General features: G+C 43.1%; 1 protein-coding gene across 3 annotated transcripts in view; it reads left to right on the forward strand.

The window, feature by feature from the left end:
* iars2 (isoleucyl-tRNA synthetase 2, mitochondrial) overlaps positions 1–21,631 on the forward strand; it is a 39,439-nt gene extending 17,808 nt beyond the window's left edge. Inside the window, exons 10-24 of one of the 3 annotated variants that reach the window (XM_083632901.1) lie at positions 92–182; positions 462–613; positions 1,253–1,413; positions 2,077–2,179; positions 2,912–3,005; positions 3,895–3,975; positions 6,444–6,552; positions 6,900–7,002; positions 10,901–11,023; positions 14,159–14,290; positions 14,400–14,506; positions 15,740–15,885; positions 16,135–16,325; positions 17,264–17,408; positions 19,569–21,631. In XM_083632901.1, the coding sequence (XP_083489027.1) occupies positions 92–182; positions 462–613; positions 1,253–1,413; positions 2,077–2,179; positions 2,912–3,005; positions 3,895–3,975; positions 6,444–6,552; positions 6,900–7,002; positions 10,901–11,023; positions 14,159–14,290; positions 14,400–14,506; positions 15,740–15,885; positions 16,135–16,325; positions 17,264–17,408; positions 19,569–19,714 (1,884 nt within the window). In that variant the 3' untranslated portion in view covers positions 19,715–21,631. The remainder of the gene's footprint in view (positions 1–91; positions 183–461; positions 614–1,252; positions 1,414–2,076; positions 2,180–2,911; positions 3,006–3,894; positions 3,976–6,443; positions 6,553–6,899; positions 7,003–10,900; positions 11,024–14,158; positions 14,291–14,399; positions 14,507–15,739; positions 15,886–16,134; positions 16,326–17,263; positions 17,409–19,568) is intronic. The other 2 variants (XM_083632903.1, XM_083632902.1) reach the window with 2 other exon arrangements.
* The last annotated feature ends 2,054 nt before the right edge of the window (positions 21,632–23,685 follow it).

Genomic DNA, 23,685 nt, shown 5'->3' on the forward strand with positions numbered 1-23,685 from the left:
GGCATTTTGCTCTGAGCCCGCGCTTATTTCCTACCCTGATATGTGTATGTGTGCATTTCCTAACTGTGTGTTTGTGTGCGATCTACCCCAGGAGTGTATCGTGGATGGAGAGGGCAAGTTCACTGAGCTGGCTGGTCCTGAGCTGCAGAATTTGTCTGTGATGGGAGAAGGCACTGATAAAGGTACAGGCAAACAGAGTGTGAGATATGCAAGGTGTGTGTGTGCATACTAGGTAGGCATGTGAAAGAAGAAATTGTCACATGTGAAGACTTCCTTGGCACCTGAGAATGAACATAGTCTATGCATACAGTATGTGTGTGCTTGCATGTGTATTTAGGTCATACCTAACATACCTGAAATAATTGCATCTTTTGTTTTGTGTGTGTCTGTATGTATCTACTATTTGTCTGGCTGTTATATATGTGTTTGTGTGTGTAATTGCCTGCATGTGTATGTGTTAGTGATTTCCATGCTGATGGCATGCGGGGCGCTGGTGAAGGAGGAGCAGTGCGTCCACAGCTACCCGTACGACTGGAGGACCAAACAGCCTGTGGTCATCAGGCCCAGCAAACAGTGGTTCATCAACACCGCTTCACTCAAAGACAAGGCCAAGGTGAAGCTCCGCCCACTCATTATTCTTGACATCCTAATTGGTGGGAGAAAAATCAAACTTGGGACTGTTGGAAATGGCCTGTTAAAATCCTGATCACATTCTGTGTCATTCTGGGCTGTTGCCCACCCCCAGCGATTTCCAGGAATTGGAATGTGCCCGGGCCAATCAACGAGCTGCTTTGTAGTTGACAATGTAATCAGCGCTGGCAAAACAATAATGGCAGCTCTCGAAGCAATGAGCAGTCACATTAACGTTAGTAAACACAGCTGTAAGTGCAGACTCAATAACAACAATTAACCAAGAACAAGAGTATGCACCAGTGGACTTTCTCTGTGGAAAAGACATGTTTGCCGTTCTTCCGAGTGGATTTGGATTTGATTTGGCTACCCTGATTGGCTGAAGGAGTTGTCTGTTAAGACAAGTACTCCCACTGAAATCGATGCGGGCAGCTGGAAGTCCAGACTGATATGTAGAGCGAAACAGAATGTGAGATCACATTATCAGGATGGTTTTTACCAGGCTGTTGGAAACTGTTGGAAATCAAACTCTTTAATCATTTAAAATTGGGTGGCATCAAGAATGATGTTTTCATCCACCTCTCTAATTTTGCTTTCCTTATTTGCATGCGTGCGTGTGCAGGAGGTGCTGCAGAAGGTGCGTGTGCTGCCAGAGTCGGCGAGGGGCAGTCTGCTGCTCATGCTGGACAGAAGGACCTACTGGTGCATCTCCAGACAGAGGAGTTGGGGCGTCCCCATCCCAGTCTTCTACCATAAAGACAGTGGAGAGGCACTCATCAACAAGTGAGCACATACACAACACACAGCAGGCTTCCCGTGGGTCCTTGGAAATCCTTGAACGTTTGTGAATTTGAGAGGGGGGGATCAAGGCCTTGAAAATAGACATAGACATGGGGCATTGGAAGTACCGTACTTGAATTTCTATATTTTGTACAAGGATAGAAATTGTTCTTTTGATTTTTTTTAACTTAACGTTGGTAAATAGGTTTAACACAGCACAATTGAGAAGTCTTCACACATTCAAGCATCTCTCTCTTTAATTGTAGTCTGTGAGCTTCTGTAAAGCTGCTAGTTTTCATCATAAAATTCTCAGTGTTGTAACAGTAATGAACCTTGATCCGTGTCTCAAACTATGCCGAGTTGTGTCCTTGAACTGGAGGGAATTGGGCCAGGCTGGAATGTGCTTGATAAGTCCTTGAATTTGTTAAGAAGGTGTGGGAAACCTGACACATACATACAAACAAACATGCATGTAATGTGGTACTACCCATACACAGGGTCTCTGTGTCTCTCTATGAGCAAAATAAAAGGACAAAATTCGCCAAAAAAAAACATCCCCAAGAAAATCAACCTTTGGTGGACTCGGCTAATAGTTGATATATTCAGCCTATCGTCCAACCCTAGTATACTGTACACTTCTGATGTGTTCCTCTCTGCCCTGCACAGACACACAGTGTCCCATATAGCAACGCTATTCAAAGAGAAGGGCAGTGATTGTTGGTGGGAGCTACCCATGGAGACTCTACTGCCACCAGAGGTGCTCAAGAAGGTAAGTGTGTGCATGTGCGTGTGTTAAAAATGGGATCTGGGGCAGTCCGTGTCGTCTACCTCTGATATGATGGATAAGATGCAGTTTGTTTGATTACATACTGTATTGTAGAATTGATCAATTCTACACTGGTTAATTATGACAGTGGTTCTCAAACTTTCTCCCTGATTTCTGAATCCAAGTACCACCTTTACCCGACAACAACATTTTGCTTAGAAAACTTCAAGAGAAAACAATAGCATTATGATGCAATGAATGAATGATAACCCACCTTTTGAAGAATATAACTCTACAAAATAAGAAATGGAGTGAAAGAGTTGCAATTAGTGCCTCCTGAGCAGATTTATTTCATTTACGTTTCATTTATTTTCATAATTTATTCTTACAGTTTTCCATTTCCCCCTCTCTCACAAGTACCCCCTGTAGTACCTCCATGTACCCCAGTTTGGGAACCACTGGCTTATAGGAAGCCCTTGTCTTGTCTTGTCTTGTCTTGTCTTGTCTTGTCCTGTCTTGTCTTCACGCTGCCAATCATACAATTTAATTATGGGGGAAACACTGATTGTCATTTAGTGGCATAAATATGGTCAAATGTAATCAGGAGATTCAGTCCAAGCGCACATTATCCGCCTTCAAAAATCGGTTGAACTCTAGTTTGAACACGTGTGTTCTCCCAAAAGCTTTTCACAGTGTGAATGTCATGTCATCTCTCCCTGTGTATGTCTCTGTCAGAGTAAAGCGGGCCCAGTGACAGACTATGTTCGCGGAGAAGACGTGCTGGACATCTGGTTTGACAGCGGGGCGTCTTGGGCTGCCGTACTAGAAGGTAAATCTGAAATCCATCAAGCTGTCAAATTCTGCCGAAACGCATTGGTATGGTATTAAACGCAGCAGAGGAGAATTTCTGTGCGACTCTCTTTCTTTATATTATTTTTGTTTAAATTTGATACCACAGCTCCCATTCCCTCATAGTAATAGTTTCAATCTATTGGGATCTATAGGAAAGAGACTGCTTTGATATGAGCCTTTTTTAAAGTATTACATTGCTGGGGTAATGCTACTGCTCAGCCCCTCTTCAAGGTTGTTATCAAAGCAACAGCTAATAGCTGTCCAGTTCATTTAGCCAATGACCGCTAGCTTTCCAGAGGACTTTAATCAGGTCTTCTTTCATTAGTGTTGTTTTAGGGAAAGCTACTTATGTCTTGCATTAAGCAGATGCCTGGATTACCAAGCAGTGCTACTCAGCATACCTGAGTCATTCTGCTAAGTCTTTTCATTAACTAAAAATGTGTCTGTTCTTGTTTCAGCATTAGCAAGACTATAGCCAGTAAGCTCAAAGAAGCTATTTTTATTGCATATACACGGCTAAACTTATCCATCTTAACTAGTCATTTAATCTAGAATTTAGTCTTAAAGTCATATTTCAGTCATACCAAGCAGAGGGGGAAATACCATTATGAGATAATTTCACTTTTCCAATTCAAAGCAACATGTTTCAAGACTTTTCTTCAATCAAATGTAATTTTCTTGACACACTGCTAAAACTATCCTTAATTATGATTTAGTCTAGTACTGAGTCATAAAATCTTGTTTTCTTGTAACAGGTGACTTGCTAAGATGGACATACAGTATATGTGATGCATGTACCAAGCATTGTTTGGAAAATGTGTGCTGGTGTAAAAAGCAGCAGTGTTCGGTTGTGTTGTCATTTCCAGAGGAGCAGGAGGGAGAGTATGAGGAGGCGGAGTCACGTCTCAGCTGGCTCCCCGCTCCACTCCGCAAACCCCTGGTCACAGGTCACTCAGTCACCTCTCCACCTACTGACCATACAGTCACCAAGCTGTGTCTCCTGATGTGTCCTCTGTCTTTTCCCCTTTGTCCCTCTGTGTCTTTGACTCTCAGACATCTACTCTATTTTCTCCCTCTGTGTCTCAGTCTGATGCTACTGTTGCTGCATTCAAGTGCTGTTGGAAATATTGTAATTACGAGTTAAAGCCCCCCTCCAGTCAGTTTTTCATAGCTGTACAACCATTGATGTTCTATGAAAATGAACATGTGCCCGTGCTCTATAAACGCTAGGGGTGTCACGATACACTCAGTTCACGATACGATACGTATCACGATACTGGGTTCACGATAACGATACGATACGATACGATTTTAACAATATTTTTTTAAACTTGAATAATGACAATATATGACTGGAAAAGTAGTATTTTATTTGAAATGCACAAATACAAAACATGCTGTTGTGGGAAATTGTTATTACAATAACAACTAGAAAAAACATGAGATTGGAGATAAGGCTTATCTTGAAATAGAATGAGTTACACCGTCACTTAGATTTACTTTGAACTAAAAGGTTTCTCAGCAGTATAAATTCTCATTATGCATCTTCAGTTTTTCTTCAAACTCAAACAACAAGACTTTTCTTAGTCTATTTTTTATGCATCTTCAGTTTTTCCTGTCAAGTAAACAGTTTTGCCAGAAACTCAATTGAATGGTTTCTCTCCTGTATAACTTCTCATGTGTCTCTTCAGAGACTTGTTCAACTGAACTACTTTCCACACATTGAACTTCAACAAACAAAGACGTTTCTTTGTCTACTTTTGAAAAAAAAAAAAAAAAAAAAAATCACGATATGAGATTTCATCTCAACGATACATATCGTGACGTTTTACTATCGCGAAATTTCGTGGGACGATATATTGTGACACCCCTAATAAACGCACATCATCATTTGTGCCAAAGAACTTAAATCGATAAGAATTGAAGCTAATACCTTGTTCCACCCATGATTCCACTGCAGCACAATGACTGCAGTGCTTGTCTCTGTGTGTGTTCTCTCTTTGTTAAACTCTTTGTCTGTGCCCAGAGCAGCCGCATCTCAGTAAAAAAGCCACAATATTGTTATAATTAACAACTAGCCAACATAATATATCAACACTGGTGGGCTTTATGGAGAGCATGACTTGAACTGGTTAATAGTTATATCAAACTGGTCAGGTCATTCAGTGGCGTTTTGTTACCATATAACTAACGTAGCCAACAGCTAGCTAGTAACTCCATACTGTAATGTATTATCTGAATATCATAAGTCACTCGTCAGCTTCGGTTTAGGACTTTGAGCCCAAAACAAGGTTATTTGTCAACAAAATACACTGGCGAACACTGTGGCTAATCAGCAGACCAGGGCAAAACCCAGAAATACATGAAATATCTTTAAAATGACAAAATACACTGGAGGGGGCTTTAAGCACATATGAAAGATCCATGGCAAATAGTAGTAGGAATTTTCTGTGATACCAAGATGGTAAGATTCCCAATGAACATTTCCTCATTTTGCAGTTGCAGCACAAACTAGTTATGTGCTGCTTCATTTCTAAAATAAAACATCAGACACTTAAAAAGAATTGTACAAAGTCCATTTTGTTGATTATTTCCAGCCAAATGCATTTGAATGCGCGACATGAAGTATTTACAACTGCTGAACTCTCAAGTACGAGATTACGAGCAGCACTCGAAGGCAGCACCCACTCCACTCTCCCTCATGCTCCTCCCTCTCTCTCTCTCTCCTTTGCATGCAGGATTTAGAGCGTGCACCTTGCTTGGGAGAGCACCATGGCAGTTTGTTTCTTTCTCCAGGACTGGCACGCACTGCACTCTCTGTTTTCTCTCATCTGTTTGAGTCAGGGTGGTGATGGGCCAGGCTGGAAAGCCGCGGTGGGTGCCTGTGATGCCTGCAATCTCTGGAGCACACCTGCCTAACCGTACATGAAACCTCTAACCATCGTGAAGAGCTCACATTACGAAAGCAGCTCCTTGTCGCCCGGTCTCTTTCTCTGTTTCTGGAATGTTTATGGGCTGGTCGGCTTTCCCAAAGGCATCTTAAGTTCCACTTCCTTCCTGACCCACATTTGAATAAGACGATCTCAACACTCACACTTTGCTTTTGGGAAACCCAAGTCGTCTCTATGGCCGGACTGGCCCAGCTGAAATGTCCCGGGCTGTTTTTGACAAAGCATGGCGATAAAGTCTTCTGAACTGAGCTGTGCTCTGCTTCAAGTCTGTAAAAACATTTTCACATAATTTTGCAATTTCCCAACTAACATCACCTGGTCTCTCTTTGTCTTTTCTAGACTTTTCCATCCTCTGTGGACAAAGTCAAGTTTCCCCTGACCTCAAATCATTTTGTTGACCTCATTTCATCTGGCATTAGTGTCAAAGTGACTGATTTCCTGCTGTCTTATCCCCTCCCCCCCAGACTCTGACTCCAGGGCAGATGTGTATGTGGAAGGGAAGGACCAGATCGGAGGCTGGTTTCAGTCATCGCTGCTCACCAGTGTGGCCACCCGGAACAAGGCTCCTTACAAGTCAGTGTCCCATCCACACTCTGTGGAGTGTTTGTGAAATATGAAGAAGGAAATACCATATAGTATGATGGGATTGGTCATCAGTGGGTTCAAACAGAAAGATTACTCAAACAAACGTCTAGAAAGGAGTTACTGAAATGGTTTCAAGCCACATCAAAAGCGAATGTAGAAAAAACAAAATGCATGCTCTATTGGCCAGGTCTCACTTCGAAAAATATATTTCTGAATCGCAGTGGGTCTAACCAGGTTAACCAACAGTTAAATAAAAAATGCCACAATCCAAGTAATCATAATATGACAGCTTGTCCTCATTTGATACATCTGAGACTTTAATGTTTTGCGTGCAGGGCTCTGGTGGTCCATGGCTTTGCCGTCAGTGAGAAGGGAGAGAAGATGTCCAAGTCTCTGGGCAACGTTGTGGATCCTGATACTGTCATCAATGGAGGGAAGGTACGATAATGGGAGAGATGTGAAAGAATTTGTTGGGTTTTGTTCGTTAAGTGAAAGTTGACATTATACCCTATGAGGCCAAGCCATTGAAAATGCATCAAACTCATCCAAACAGACCAAACAGGTTTCATCCGACAAAGACAAAGACAAACACAGGACAACATCAGGACAACACTACACATTATCAGACATATAACACAACAGAAGATAGAGACAGCCATTATAAGTTTAGACGCTGAGAAGGCGTTTGACTCAGTCTAATGGTCTTTACTATACAAAGTATTAGCAAAATTCGGCTTCCACAAATCTATCATTGAAACATGTAATGCAGTATATAATAATAATAATAATACATTTTATTTATAGAGCGCTTTTCAAGGTACTCAAAGACGCTTTACATGGAATAGGTTGATATCCGGTTATGCACGGCAGGGGAAAAAACACAGAATCAGGTAGGCCTATAGAACTTTACATTTAAGAAAGTAATGTGGTGGTATGGGTCTCCCTTGCTTACAAGAATACTACTATGCAGCACAATTAAGACCACCACTAATTTGCTTATGTAAACCGACATACTGCTCAAGATGGAAAGAAATAGAAACTGTAATGACAGAAGGGATGCCTGTAGCAGCAGTGATAGCAGATAACGAATTACAAAATAAGATGGTAAACAAAGATGATCATTGGATTAATATTTTATTGAAAACCTGGCAGGAGAGAGTAAAATTATGTGATTAATCTCGAATGTTAGGGTGGTGTGCTTATGACATGGACTTTGCTCCAAATAGATCAGATGATAAGTTTAAGAAATGGATTTCAAAAGGCCTTACCAATTATTATACATTTGTCCACATGGGGGCATTCCAGAGCTTTGAATCCTTAAAGAAAAAACATGCTCTGGAATGGAATGATTTCTATAGATACCTTCAAGTTCGGCATTATTTCGACCAGAACCTGGGTAAAACTTTAGAAACGGTAGAGACAGGAATCATGAAAATATTCCTGTCAACACCCAATTCACACCATGTAATAAAATGATCTCCAGAGTGTATAATGCATTCTCCAGTCCAAGTCTGAGAATACACTGTATATAAACGTATGGGAGAAGGAGGGACATTTGGACATCTCAGAGGTGTGTGCTGGAGAAGAATATGTCAAATACAATGGAATTCAACTACCGTAAATTCCGGACTATAAGACGCACCGGTGTATAAGCCGCGGGACCAAAATTGACTATTTTTTTCTTCTATAAGCCGCACCGGACTATAAGCCGCGGGTGTTTTGATGTTTAATTACCATATGAAAGGGTTCGTGCACAGAGAGGAATGTCGGGAAAGCGATGGCTGTTTGGGGAAGCTCCCATTTATTAACATTTCAACAAAACAAAACAAAAGTCAGGTCACTAATCCCCAGACAAAATCACACAACAATAGGCTATTATGTGCAGCAAACCTGTAACCAGAGAAGTCAAGTCACTAATGCTCGTCTTCCTCTTCTTCCTGCGTACTGAAACCACCAAAGTCCTCATCTTCAGTGTCGGAAACGAACAGGTTCAGGGTGGCTTCGTCAACCACTCTCCTCTCTCCTTCATTGTCACTCAAAACCAACGAACTCCTCTTCATCTATAGCTGTGTTTCCATTACAGTTTTTCGCAAAAGAATTGCGATATTTCTACAACTTCGACAATGTACAATTGCGACTTGTAGGCGTTTCCATTGAAGTTGCGTTTGAGTGATTCCCCGTTGCAGCAGCTGCCACAGTGATTACGCACGGGGATCTGCCCCATATCCCGTCCCCTGCATGCTCAAATCCAACCAATGGTCAATGGAAATCCCAACATGAAGTTACAATGCATATAAACGAGCCTGATTATCAATTCAAAAGAAAATGAGTCGCAAAATGTTGCTGGCTGCGTGAATGCAGTCAGCGCGACAGGCAGAGGAAAAAAGGTAGCCTAATAGCCTACAACTGGTCCGATTTAGAGATGGAGGGGGGAAAAGGCTGATTTGGTTCTATAATTGCACCTGAAACGTGTGCAATGTATTAGCCTACTCACAGTCACTGTATTCACTTCAGACAGCACCACCGCACCAGTGTGTGCTTTTCATCCTCTCATCTCGCCGCTGTGCCAAATGCGCGCACACAGGCAGCCTGCTGTCACCATGGACCGATTTCTGCCATTAAACATTATCTAATTTGTCCGGCTACGCTTTTGCACAACACTCGTCTTTCTGCTAGGTAGCGTTGCTTCAAAGTTTTCCACTTGCTGCGGAGGTTTTGACACGGCTATCGAACCTTACTTACCAAACTTATTTTCCGCTCCTTTTCCAAGGGATAATATGGGTCACATGACGTGCAAATGCGAAAAATGTGTTTCCATTACACTTTTGCGATAAACTGCTATATCGACACGTCTGAAAAACCACCTCATGATCATCTACTGCTCGTTCTCATGCTGTCGAGAACGAGCAAAGCTTTTTTTTGGTGAAAGAATCCTCCAGGGCGCTTCTTGTTAACAGTCCGAGTGAGTGGCAGGTCGAACGTCAAAGGCACTTCATCCATATTTATGATCTGCTCCGGTTCGATGGAATATTCCTTGATCTTCCTTTGTGTGAATTCGCCGAAGTTTGTGATTTTCTCCTGGTAGTCGGGGGAGGGAGTTGATGGGCTTGTGGCCGTTTGCTTACCGTAATTACCATATGTAAGTGGTCACGCACAGAGGGGATTGTCGGGAAAGAGATGGCTGTTTGAGGAAGCTCCCATTTACCGTATTACCGTAACATTTCAACAAAACAACATAACACAACACCACCGTTGTTTATTTTTACAGTGCACACAGTGTCCGCGGTGTGGTGAAAAGAGGGCAAGAGAGGAAATTAAAACAGAAGTGGATTTATAGTTAGAAAGAGTGCTAAAAAAGAGAGATTTTTTTTTTTTTTTTTTCTTTTTCTGAAAAAATCCATAGATAAGACGCACCGTTATATAAGCCGCAGGGGCCAAAAAACGGGAAAAAAGCCGCGGCTTATAGTCCGGAATTTACGGTAGTTCAACTACATGGCGAGAATTCGGTTGGAAAAAGTTTTTTTTAATTACACCCTTGCAAAAATAACATCAGGGAAGTGGAAACTTCCTTGGAGACTATGCGGGACAAATGATGCCAATCACTTCCATATTTTCTGCAATCGCCAGGTCATTGTGCCTTATTGGCAAGAAATCCATAAACATATTAATAATGTATTTGGAGCTGACATTCCTTTCAAAAGTGAAGCTGTACACATGGGTGATATATCATTTGAAATGTGTGATATCAATGATAAGAAGCTGTTACAAATACTTTTGGCAGAAAGCAAAAAGGCTATCACGAGGAAGTGGCTAAAATCAGAGCCACCCACCGTTGATGAATGGATAGAAATAATATATTAAATATATATTATGGAAAGATTGTCATTTCCCCTCAGAGTCCAAAAAGAGGATTTTTACCGGATTTGGGCCAAGTGGACTGAATGTTAAACCTATAAGGTCTGACTTTAACTGAATTGATAGAGCAAACGAGTGAGAATATAAGATTTATATTATTTTATTGCATCCAACGGCACGCTCTTTGCTATTTCTTTTCTATTCCCGCCCCAACCCCTCATAATGTCTAAGGTGAAAGCTTCCCATGTTCAAATGTAAATAATTATAGCTAATGTTATAAAAGAAAACCTTTGGAAGAGCCAAACTGTAAAAATGTTATCACATGTACTGCAACATTCCTTTCGTTACCTTTTCAATTCCCCTACGGGGATGAATAAAGTACTCTATCTATCTATCTAGCATGCATTACATGAGCTGTTGAAGTCTTCAGCTCATGCTCATTTAAATACCCAGCCCCCCCCCTCCTCTCTGCCTCTCTCAGGACCCCAGCACGCCGGCCTATGGGGCGGACGTGTTGCGCTGGTGGGTGGCGGAGTCGAACGTCTTCTCTGAGGTTCAGATTGGCCCCACTGCGCTCAGCTCGGCCAGAGACAGTGTCAGCAAGGTACCAGCACAGCATGCTCACAGAATTTAAAGAACAAAGGACATTTTAGAGTGGGATGCAAGTGCAACTAGTCTCACTCACCACTCGCCAGTCTCAGAAAGTTCTCTCTACACACCAGTACCACTTTCAAACTCAGTCATTTAATTACATTTACAGCCATCAGATCAGGGGCGGATATAGAGAAATATTCATGGGGTGGCAAAGGGGTGGCATGAAGATTTTAAGGGGTGGCAGAAATATATATTGCCACGAATATATATTTTAGATAGATATTTTAACTCAAAAACATTGTATTACTTCGGCACGAGTGAAGCATTGAATAGACATTTCGAAGGTGGCATTAGAAATAATTGAATGAATTGTAACTTAATCATCTGTGTATAAAATCCACTGTATAAAAAAGCTGACTTGCCTTACCACAACATTTTTCACTTTTAGACCAGCAGGGGCGACCAAAGCTATGCAATGACTGTTGCAATAGAGCTCAACAGTCATGTGACTTTTCTTGTCCCAGAAGCGAATTCCCCATTCTCTCCATAGACATTTAGAAAAATCCTTATACAACGAGTTTTTAGGCTGAACCAAGCCAACCAGTCTTCGATTTCTTTTTCCCTCTCCTGCAGTTATTTTTTGTTTTTGCTGAAAGTGAAATGTTTTATGGTCACTCACGATTCTCTGGAAGACTGGTTGGCTTGGTTCAAGCCTTAAAACTTGTTATATAAGGATTCTTCTAAATGTCTATGGAGAAAATAAATGGGGAATTCACTTCTGGGGCAAGAAAAGTCACATGAATGTTGAGCTCTTACTATAGGTAACTATGTTTGTATTTGTCAGCTGAATGTACCCCTATCAGCGGTCTCTTCTTCATTTTTACAAGTCTCTCCTACAAGAGTCAAAGTGACTTTACTACATTTTTCCTTCAATAGTAATCATCATTATTATCATTGGGTGTTAAACTTAACACTGACTGTTGTGTCTGTTGTGTTTTCACTTACTGTCTGTTTCAACCTCCTGCCCCCAATATGTTCCAAATAAGTTTATGAAATAAGATTCAAAGTGATGATCAGTGATTATCTAATTATCAAGACAAGCTTTCCTTAACGGTTTAATAATTTTGTTGAGCCTTTCTAGGTAGACTCGCTCTTTGACTGCATATTTGAGCATGCATGACGCACCTTTAAATTAAAGGTGTGTCATGCATGCTGCTTTAATCAATACTAGTAGCGAGCCGCTGCCTTCTGCATGCAGTGTTTGTTTGCTATGCTAAGTAACGTTAGCTAGTAGTGGGGATACCACCATCGTCGATGATGTAAACAAACACAACGCGCTGCATCACACGTGTGGCTGAAGACTCGCTGAATCACTAGTAAACAAACACCGCAAACTATGGACTGTGCACTTTTCTTTCTTCATAGATTAGCAGTAGGTATTACCTCATTCTTTCACTGTGAAGAAGACTGATTACCGTAAATTCCGGACTATAAGCCGCGGCTTTTTTCCCGTTTTTTGGCCTTTTTTGGCCCCTGCGGCTTATATAACGGTGCGGCTTATCTATGGATTTTTTCAAAAAAAAAAAAAAAAAATCTCTTTTTTAGCACTCTTTCTAACTATAAATCCACTTCTGTTTTAATTTCCTCTCTTGCCCTCTTTTAACAACATAACATAACATAACATAACACAACACAGGTAAGCAGAAAGAAAAAGACGAAGCAATCACCTCACCGCCATGAATGAGGAAATGACTCACCTGCTGGAGGCTGGAGATACACGGCTTGGGCTAAACTTTTACTCCGTGAAACACTATTGATTAAGTCCGACATCGCTCAGAGGTTTGAGCAGCTTGAAAACAAGTTTGAAAACGTGCAGAAGTCCATCCACTCACTCACTAAAGAAAATAAGCGAACAGAGTTTCTAATGCGGAAAAACGCATCAGCGCACTGGAGGACAAAAACAACACAGTGAGTCCGAAAGTGGATAAAATGCAAAAACAAATCGAACCCCTGCACACGCAGGTTGATGACTTAATCAGCAGGAGTAAAAGAAATAACATTCGCCTGATCAATGTAAAAGAGGGAGCTGAGATTGGTGACATGGACGCTTTCGTGGCAAAATCCTGTGTTACATCCTGGACCTGAAGGAAGGCGAGAAACCACCAGAGGTGGACAGGGCACACCGGGCGCCTCGGCCACGTCCAGACCCCGGCCTGCCACCGAGGGCCATCTTCATCTGCCTACTCCGCTGGCCCGACCGTCAACTCATCCTCCAGGCTGCGGGGAAGAAGCCCCTCACCTGGGAGGGTACGCGCTTTTTCGTCCGGCAGGACCTCTCCGCGTTGGTGCACCAGAAACGCGCAACATACAACAGCATCATCGAAAAGTTTAAAGTCAATGGATATCGCTTTGGCGTACTGTACCCAGCGAGACTCGTCATAACCATTGATGGACAGCGGCGGAACAAGAGCTCAAAGTGAAACTGCCGAATATCTTTTGAGTTGGACTGGTCAATAGTACTGTGAGTAACTAAAATAAAAAAATAAAAAACGGAATTCTCTCTTCTTTAGCACTCTTTCTAACTATAAATCCACTTCTGTTTTAATTTCCTCTCTTGCCCTCTTTTCACCACACCGCGGACACTGTGTGCACTGTAAAAAAAAACAAAAAATACCATTAAAACACCCGCGGCTTATAGTCCGGTGCGGCTTATATAAGAAAAAAATAGTCAACTTTGAAGGTGCGGCTTATAGACCGGTGCGCCTTATAGTCCGGAATTTACGGTACTTCTCTAGCCACAACACACCGGTCGCAAATGAACTCACACGCAGACAGACAGTCAGCTGCTGAAGGGAGGTACCAGTGGGAGGTACTACGTAGCTCGTGCTCCATTCACTTGCTGTGGGAAATCAGAGCTCTGCTGTTGTAATGTCCGACGAGCAAGTAGTTTTGCATTGGAATTTGATTGTCCACAACTGGGGTGGCAACAGGGGTGGCAAGGCCTCTTTTAGGGGTGGCAGCTGCCACCCCATGCCACGCCGGTAGATCCGCCCCTGCATCAGATAGGTATGACTCACTGCTTCCTTCTTCTTCATTGTCTCTCTTTCTTGTTCTGTCTGTCTGTCTCTGTGTCTGTCTGTCCCAGTTGAGGAACACTCTGAAGTTCCTGCTGGGCAACCTGCATGGTTTTGACCCACGCACTCAGGCTGTGGACCCCAAAGAGATGCACTACATTGACCAGTACATGCTGCACCAGCTCCGCGAGTTCAGCATCAAGGTGTGTGTGTTGGCGTGTGTCGTGTCCACCAGAAATAGAGCTTGGCAACTTTGAAAGACATTGAAAATGTAATGTGTGTGTGTAATGTTTGTGTTTGTGTGTGTTTTAGATAACGGACGCCTACAGTGAATTTGACAGCGGCAGGGCCATCCGTGCCCTGCAAGCCTTCATCGCCAGAGACGTGTCTAGCTTTTACTTCAGCATCATCAAAGACAGGTAAATAAATGGTTGTCGCGCAAAACACTGCAATCACCTCTTTGACCTCAGTACCTGCTAACCACGGTCCTCCATCTGTCAAACTTTCTTTCTCACTCTCTCTATAGCCAGGTTTCCATCAACATATTTTTATGCACATTTTGAATCGGTATCGCATTAGGAAAGGTTGATGGAAACCGCAAAATTCAGGGGGGGAGTAGTGGTTTTGATGCGCACTTGAGGTGGTTTTTGCCTTTTTCGAAAAAAAAATCTGAATAAGTGATCAGCTGGACCCTGTGTTTGCACAGCTGCTGCGATTCGTTCTGCTGGCGGAACCGACCGGCCCAACAAATGGCCCGATAATCCTGCAGCAGATCAAATGTTCTGGATCCTAAAGTGTTGCATCCATCCAAAGGTCCTTTCACAGGTTTTAATAGTTCCTCAAACCAGGCAGCAGCAACGAACATTTCATCCAAAGGCCTTCCTCAGCGCTGTCACAACACTGAGGAAGGCCTTTGGCTGAAACGTTCGTTGTAGCCTGGGTAAATCCATCCCCCACGTGACCTGCTCTCAGAGTTCTCAGTCACTATGTGACTGAGAGCAGGTCTGAGAGCAGGTCACGTGTGGGATGGATTTACCCAGGCTACGTTCGTTGCTGCTGCCTGGTTTGAAGAACTATTAAAACCTGTGAAAGGACATTTGGAGTGCTGGCTTTTTCTCTCACTACTGAACTCTTTGCTTGCCCTGCACCCAAGTGAGTTTTTAATCCATTTTGACCATTTTGTACCGGTGAGCTTCTATTATCCATCCAAAGGCTCTAACTCCATCCCTAAAATGGCTTTTCCACAGTGACTCCCACAACTGTTTTCTGCAACTTGTTTCCTAGAGAAAGAGTAAGCATCGCAGAATGTGCATTTCTCCAGTGGTATGGGCCGCAATATTTACTCATCATCGCAAGAAAGAAAGAAAGAAATACGCCACCAGCAGATTACATGACATAATAATTATTACTTCTCCTATGGCGAGTAACCATTGCTCTCTCCATGATCTTGTCTCACCCCCCCCCCCCCCCCCCCCCACACACACACACACAGCCTACTTATTCACTTAACAGCCATTAATGGAAGCACACCTGATTAGAATTTTAAGATTGTCGACTTTTCAAAAGTTCGCTTCGAAATTTAGCAAAACCTGAATGAAACCCAGCTTTTGTCTCCCTTTTGTCTCTGTCTTTCTTTCTCCCCTCTCCTCCAGGTTGTACTGTGATCCAGAGGACTCACTGGGCCGAAGATCGTGCCAGACGGTTTTGGAGGAAATTCTGGACGGACTGACCAGATCCATAGGTCCCATCCTGCCACATCTAGCTGAAGAGGTCTACCTACACGCACCTGGACATGACAGTATGTGCCTGTGTGTGTGTGTGTGTGTGTGTGTGTGTGTGTGTGTGTGTGTGTGTGTGTGTGTGTGTGTGTCTCTCCTTGTCTGGAGATGTTTGGTCAGATTCCACATGTTCAATCTTTGTTTGTCTGGGTTTAGCCCATGGCGCCAATCAAACATTATCCAACAACTTGGATAATGTTTGATTGGCACGAGAGTGTATCACTCTAAAGGCACGAACAAGAATGTTGTTTAACTGTTTGTTTGGGCAGAAGGGGAGACTTTGTTCAAGAGCGGCTGGATCAAAAGCAGTTCGGTCTGGCGCCGGCCGGGATTGGAGGAGGCGGTGGAAGGAGCGTGTGCCATCAGAGACTCCTTCCTGTCCTCCATCCCAGGCAAAAACGCAGCGCAGTACGAACTCATCGTCGCCATCGAGCCCGGCCTGCTGTTTGAACTCATAGAGGTAAGAGTCATGGTGTAAGGAAGCAGTAGTACCGGTAGTATATGCAATAGCTTATACAAAAGACACTGGAAATGACTTAAATATCTAAGAGGCTGTTGAACCGGTGGATGATGCCTTTACAGTACTACAACATTTAATGTTTGTGATTACAGTTGTGTGTTAACTCATCTGTGAAACAAATATGAGGATGATGGATACTATGAGGATGGATACAGTATCCAGTCATGGCTCTGCAAAAGCAAATGTAATAACATCACATTGCTATTATTACATGTATCACATTCATAAGGAATGTGAATTTTGCTAGCGTTTGGGGACAGTTCTATTGAAGTGAATGGGGCGGGCATGGAAAGTTCCACTATAAACCATCATATCTGTGTTGGTTCACCTTTGATTGAAAAATGCTTCCAGAGATTGTAAAATTCGAACACTGTGGTGTTGTGAGTGATGTCTTTCCTTCTTTATAGGTTCCTTGTCTGTCAATCAAGTTTAACAATTCATGAATTTGCTATGGGTACTGCCTGGAACCCTCTCAAGGACCCCTAGTGGTCACCGCCGGACCCCACTTTGAGAAGCACCAATGTAGTTTTTCAGTATTCATCTCAAATTGCTCGAAAATTGTACATTTACCTGTTGACCCTAGAAACGCCCCTGTCAAGCATTCCTCCCCCCATCCTTATAGAGCTGAACAGTCACACGACATCTCTTGCCCCAGAAGTGAGTTTTCCCATTCATTTTCCCGTTCAGTTGGAGCAAAAACAAAAAATAACAACTGGGAAAAAATAGATTCCAGCCTTAAAACGTGTTATACCGTATAAGGATTTTTCGAAATGTCTATGGAGAAAATGAATGGGAAAGCCAGACCTTTCTCCAGCGCTGGCATGGTGACGGGGCTAATGTGTAGATAGGTGTGGCTAAGCGAGACTCCCCCTCCTCAGTCTCTGCAGGAGGAGCCCACCTCCACCTCCTCCCAGCTGACTGAGCTGATGATGGCAGCACGCACCACCCTGACCAGCACCCTGCCCCGTGACCTGCCCCCCGACGCCCTGCTTGGCCACGGTAGCTTCCTCATCAACCTGGAGGGTGAGCAAGGCACTAATGCAAAGCTAATGACATGATGCTAATGCCAGGCATGCCGGTAGCGGAGAAAAGTGATGTTTCGTGGGTGCAGTCCATCATAAGGCATCACAACCACCAAGTGATATTTACAGAAAAGCATTAGTTGTTGTTTTTTCTCCTTGGAAGACCATTTCTAAATATGATGAATACTGTGAATTATTTTGAGGTCAAAGATTTATGTAGGCCAAAATATGTGCTTATCTGCCACATACTGTATGTCCCAATATGTCAATGCACCTTATGGGTAAGGAAAATGTAATTGGAATACCATGTCTGTGTACCACCCTGCACGCAAAAAAGCAGATCACACAATAGATACAATTAATCCATAGCCTTTTTTATTTAAAATGTATTTATGATCATGTTTAGAATGATGATAAAGCTATGCAGAAGTAGATAGATTTTATTTGACAGATGTTTAAAATACACAGTGAATAGAAACCCAAACACAGTACAAAGATTGTGGAGGAATTTACACACAATAAAGTCCAGGACTTATTTCCATTGTGGTGTGTGTGGTGATTCAGTTAAACTAGTCCATACCCGCTGGGGTTGTGCGTGCCACATCAAGTTCAAGTTCAAGTTTATTAGTGTCCCAAAGGGCAAATTGAGTTGCAGCATATAGACATACAAATAAGAACATTGACAAGAAACAACACAAGTAGCATGTTAAATGTTACATGCCTATAGTTAAAATAAATAAAAGTCTAAATAAACATCAAGGACCTTGTTTGTGGCACACAATGACCGATAATGTGCAAGGTAGCATTAAAGTGCACAGCAATCGGTAAAGTGCACAGCGATCGGTAAAGTGCACAGCGATCGGTAAAGTGCACAGCGATCCGTAAAGTGCACAGCGATCCGTAAAGTGCCCAGCGATCAGTAAGGTGCACAGCGATCCGTAAAGTGCACAGCGATCAGTAAAGTGCAGACACGCAGCGACCGGTAAAGTGAGGTAGTAGAATAAAGTGCACGAATGGCCAGTAAAGTGCACAAGTAAGGAAAGATAAATCAATAGTTAAAAACAATAAAATAATAGAAACCATAAAATCAATAGAAGCAATAAAACAATACAAACAGCGGCGGAGGCTGAAAGTAAAAAATGATAATAAAACACTAAACCATCACTGCCTTCCCTCAGCAGCGTTCAATGCTCGAATGGAGACAGGGACAAAGGAGAACTTGTGCCTATTTTTTGTGGCCCGTGGGGCACACAGTCGACGACCTGAAGGAAGGAGCCTGTACTCCGAGCTTAGAGGGTGGGCTGCGTCTGAACGGATGGACAAAGCCTTCTTAAGTACTTGTCTGTTAAAGACATGGTCGAGGCTGTCCAGATGGATACCGACTACTTTAGATGCCACCTTCACAATTTTTCAGAGGGAATTCTTATCCTTAATACACAGGTTACCATACCAACAGGCAATGGAAAAGGAAATGACTGACTCGATATAGGCACTATAAAACAGTTTCATCAGAGTCTTATCAATTTGGAACTTTGCAAGCTTCCTCAGGCAATGTAGACGTTGTTGACCTTTTTTACACAACATGTCAGTGTTCAGGTCGAATTTGAGCTTGTCGTCAATTATCGTGCCTAGATATTTATAACTGGTGACAAGGTCCACGTTCTGACCATTAAAAACACTGTTCTGAGGTTCATAGATGCAGACTTCCCAGGGATGTGTGCACTGTGCACCAAAACAGCTTAAATTTGGGAAAATGCAAAAATCAGTTTCATCAGCAAATGCTTAAGGCCAATGTGCCGTTTCAGATTGGCCAATGACTACATGTTAGTCAGCTCAGGCTTCAGTGGCATAATAGGTGGTTACGTGAAAAGGTAGGGAATATATCAGTACGCATTGTTTCCCCCCAGGATGGTGATGGCATCACATTTGCATAGGTATATCATCATTGTAGATGGGTATGCAGATGGGGTTTAAGTGATAAAAAGCATAAATTGATACTTTCTTTGATAATCAAATTGGTATATGGTAATTGTCCACCATGTGCCTATGTGTAACCCCAGTATGTGTGTGTGTGTGTGTGTGTGTGTGTGTGTGTGTGTGTGTGTGTGTGTGTGTGTGTGTGTGTGTGTGTGTGTGTGTGTGTGTGTGTGTGTGTTGTCAGGTGGTGTTATCCGAGAGGACAGTGCCTACAGTATAGCAGTGGTTCCCACCTCCGCTGCCCGGTGCCCCCGCTGCCGACGCTACACCGCCCAGTCAGCAGACTGCCTGTGCCCACGCTGCCAGGCCATCGTTTCACTGGCTAACTGACGAGCTAATGACCATGTCGTCATGACAACCAACAAACCAAGCCCGCTGTTCTGTTTTCTCTGCCTCGGGGTGAAAGTTGCATTTGAGTGCTGAATAGAGATCAGCTTTTCTACCCCCTGATTCAAACCCTTTCGATCAGTGGGGTGTAAAACTGACCCCAAATCAGCGTCTGGAGGCAAAGTCAACCTCCTCCCATTATCTCAAATTGTGTCCAATGCTTAACAACTAGCAGCCAGCTAAGAGAACCTGCTGTTTGGAAAAGTGCTGAGGGAGGACGGACAGGCATGCAGCATCTGGCACTGTGATGGAATGGCCTGCTAGCAGGCAACACGGCAATGACAGAATACTGGTTTTATTTATTTGGTTCAGGCTTCACCATGCTGCCACACTTTGAAAGAACCAGTGTGAATTGGAAAACAAACGTCCATGAGCAAGCTATCAAACGAGCAAAATACTGTGTACTGTACGCATGTGTGAGCTGAGGATTAACATTGATTGTCAGCAGGGATGGTTTTTTGCACTTATGTTTTATATTATTCATGTGTAATTGTGTGGAAAAGTCATGACTACAATAGGTGTCACTATGTGACAGCAGTAGAGGAGTGAGAAAACACTGCATAAACCAAGTGTTAGCCCTTGTTCACACAGGATGCCTAACGTAAGCAGAACTGAAGCTTGAGGCAGGCTCACGCTGAGCCGTTCGCACAAGAAGCCTTCTCTTTTCCTCTCAGCGCCTACTCGGCACCTTGAACCTGCCCACAACTCCCAATGACTTCATGCCTGGCTTGACAGATCAATGCTCTGCTTCAGCACGCGTCACACTTGGAATAGGCGTGAACCCTGAACAATCGCTTGAGCAAGGCGTGAGCGTGGCACGTGCGCGGGTGGTGTGAACGGCTTCGCCTGTTAACAAGGACGCCTAAATGAAACTTGTGGGTTCAGCGTAGGTACTAGTGATGCGCGGGTCAGGGTTTTTTAACGCCCGCACCAACCCAACCCGTCATCGGAGCCAGACTCAAGATGAGTCCAGAGCTCTCCAATGTGTCCAAACTTGTCTCTCTCCTTCTCTCTCTCACAGACAGACACACTCTGGATGCGTTGCGCGGCTGCTTTCAATCATGTCGTTGAGTTCTTGTTTCTGCTACAAACTCAGCTATTAATGATCTTTCCTCAATTAATCCAAGGTCTCAAAAGGAAGAGGTAGAGGAGGAGGTAGGCTACAGAAACAGTTCTTATAGAGGGTATGCATGTGATGTCACAGAGGCAGAAGTCACTGTGGGGTCACGCCCACTGAGTCACAGCAAGACTGAGCTTGAATGCAGTAATCAGCCTAGATAACTGACACCTGCTGCTCAGGGAGGAACTTGACACTCATTTTGACACTCATTCCCGATTGATTGTTCCAGTGGGTGTGCATACCCTCTATTCCTTCCAATTTCTTTTAATTACCTCATGCGCTCTCAATTGGTCATGTAGCCTACTCACGTTGCAGTAAAATTGACAAATAGATCACAGTCGAGTCCACACAGAAAATCTGCGGTGGCATTCGTTTTATGGACACTTCAAATAATAATTACAGCGAATAATCCTTCCAAAATGTTTGTTTTGAGAGCACATGGGCTACCTAATTTGAAGCGTTTCTTTATTAGTGCAGCAGGTGCACTGCAGACTCTAAATTATATTATAATGTTGATTTGTCACGTTCTGAGCCTGCCCCGCGATATTTTCATAATTTGCCAACCCAGACCGCCTGCGGGGCGGGCCAGCCCACGGGACCCGGCGGGTTCTGGGTGACCCACGCATCATTAGTAGGTACAGCTTAGGTTGAGTGTTGCTTCGGCGTCCTGTGTGAACGGGGGCTTAGGATGGTGTGGGTGACTTCTTGTAAATGCTTACCTTTGTATAATAAATCCCTTTCCTTGTACACTATAAAATAAAGGATATATGGAAGAAATGTGTTTGAATTGGAGATAAATGATGCTTGACCTCAAAACATCCTTTGAATGTTAGCAGAATGAGCAAAGTAACCAAATAACACCGAATAGAATACAACACAACACACAAGATCCACAGACCAAACCCTAAGGACATAAATGACCGTTTTAGGGAATTTTACAGTGAACTCTACTCATCTGAGTGTGATGCCGAATTTTACAAGAAATTCTGCGACAATCTCGCCCCACTCCACAGAATGACATCTAAGAAGGACAAAGTCTTGCCTAAAACACTGCATGAAGCTAACATTTCCCTCATCTTAAAACAAGGCTAGGTCGGAACCTAGCATATGGCCAGCGCGATAAAGCGTTCATGAGCATCAGCATGCAAATTGGACTGGACAAAGCCAGATATAGGGCCCGCTTGCGCTGGCCAAAAGAAGCCAGCTATAGGGCCCGCTTGCGCGGGCCAAAAAAGAGGAAGGAGGAAGTAGACCCGGCCAGCAGTGTTGGGGAAGCTACAACTACTCTACTTCACCATGGAAGTAGTTGAAACTACAGAAAAGCTATCCTGGGAGAAATGCAAGCTATGCAGAAAAAGTAGTTCAAACTACGTTGTAAAATAAAGTATGAAATAAAATGTAATCGCCTACAAAAAAGTGCAATGCCAGCTAAAATATGCCTCTCAATTGAGTTTATTGACACTCAATACATTCAATGTTATATTTTTGTTATTGTAAACAAATCTGGGTTCTTCTGGGTTTTGTTTGATCAGATAATAAACAGAAAAGATTTGACTAGGATTGGTTAAGGTTAGGGTAAGAATCTCAGGGCAAGCCAATCAGAGGCAGCATAGGCTGTGTCTTGCGCTAGGATTGGTTAAGGTTATGGTAAGAATCTCAGGGCAAGCCAATCAGAGGCTGTGTGTCTTGTCAAGAAGTAGTTAGTGGGATCCTGGCTGACTTCACGGTCTATGGTGCCTTCAAAGCAATCAGGACAAAAGAAAAAGGGGCAGTCCTGTCAAAGGGGGTTCTGGTTCAACAGTAATGGTAAAATAAAATAAATATATGTATATATTCCTTTCCAGGGACGGTGCTACACTGGGGTAAGGGGGGGCTACAGTATAGCCCCCTCACAAATCTGCCAAGCCCCAGTTAAAGTATGGGTTTACCGGTAATCAACCCACTTTGTATCATATTAATCTCGGGGTAACGCTTTAGAATACAGCCCGCAAATAACCATGTAACTACAGGGTAACAAGATCTGTACTTATAGGGTAATTACGGGGTACCACACCTGTACTTATAGTGTAACTACGGTACTTATAGTGTAACCTGGGGGTTAATCTGGCCTTGCTGAGCAGCGAAGTGTTGCATGAATTGCATTCAAGGAAAGGCAACTTTATTTATACAAAACATTTCATAGAAGAAATAGATTCACTGACTAAGCAGATATGTGTGTAATGTTTACAATGCAGATCATTGACATTAGGTCTGGAAATATGAGTAATTTAGTGCTGCTGCAGTCCACAGATGCAAAATTTAACTATAGTGGTGGGTCTAAGATCGAATCTGATCCAAATCTTACCATATCATTATCTTAGTGATTATTTCGCAGATAGGGAACAAGGAGCTGCTATTTTGAACGGCTCTCGGAAAGGAACGGAGCCATAAAATCCGGCTCCCTTCAAAGAGCCGTAATTCCCATCACTAACGCAAACCACACAGAAAGGACCTGGGATAACCCGGGACCTTCTTGCTGTGAGGGAACAGTGCTAACCACTGTGCCAAGTAGTCCAAGTAGGATTACTTGAGTAGGATTTGTCTTTCCACCTCTACATATATACACACACATCCAGAGTACATACTCGCATGCATAAACAATGACCCCCCCCCCCCCCACAGATAGCAATTAAACTGTGTGCAGTATCATGTGTCTGTTCAAGCCTCCTTTATGACCAAAACATTTACCACAGACTGAGCAATTAAATTTTTTCTCACCTGTGTGGACTATGATGTGTTTCTTCAAGTCTCCTTT

This window comes from Poromitra crassiceps (genome assembly GCF_964638095.1).
Source record: "Poromitra crassiceps genome assembly, chromosome: 3".
NCBI classification, from domain to species: Eukaryota; Metazoa; Chordata; class Actinopteri; order Beryciformes; family Melamphaidae; genus Poromitra; species Poromitra crassiceps.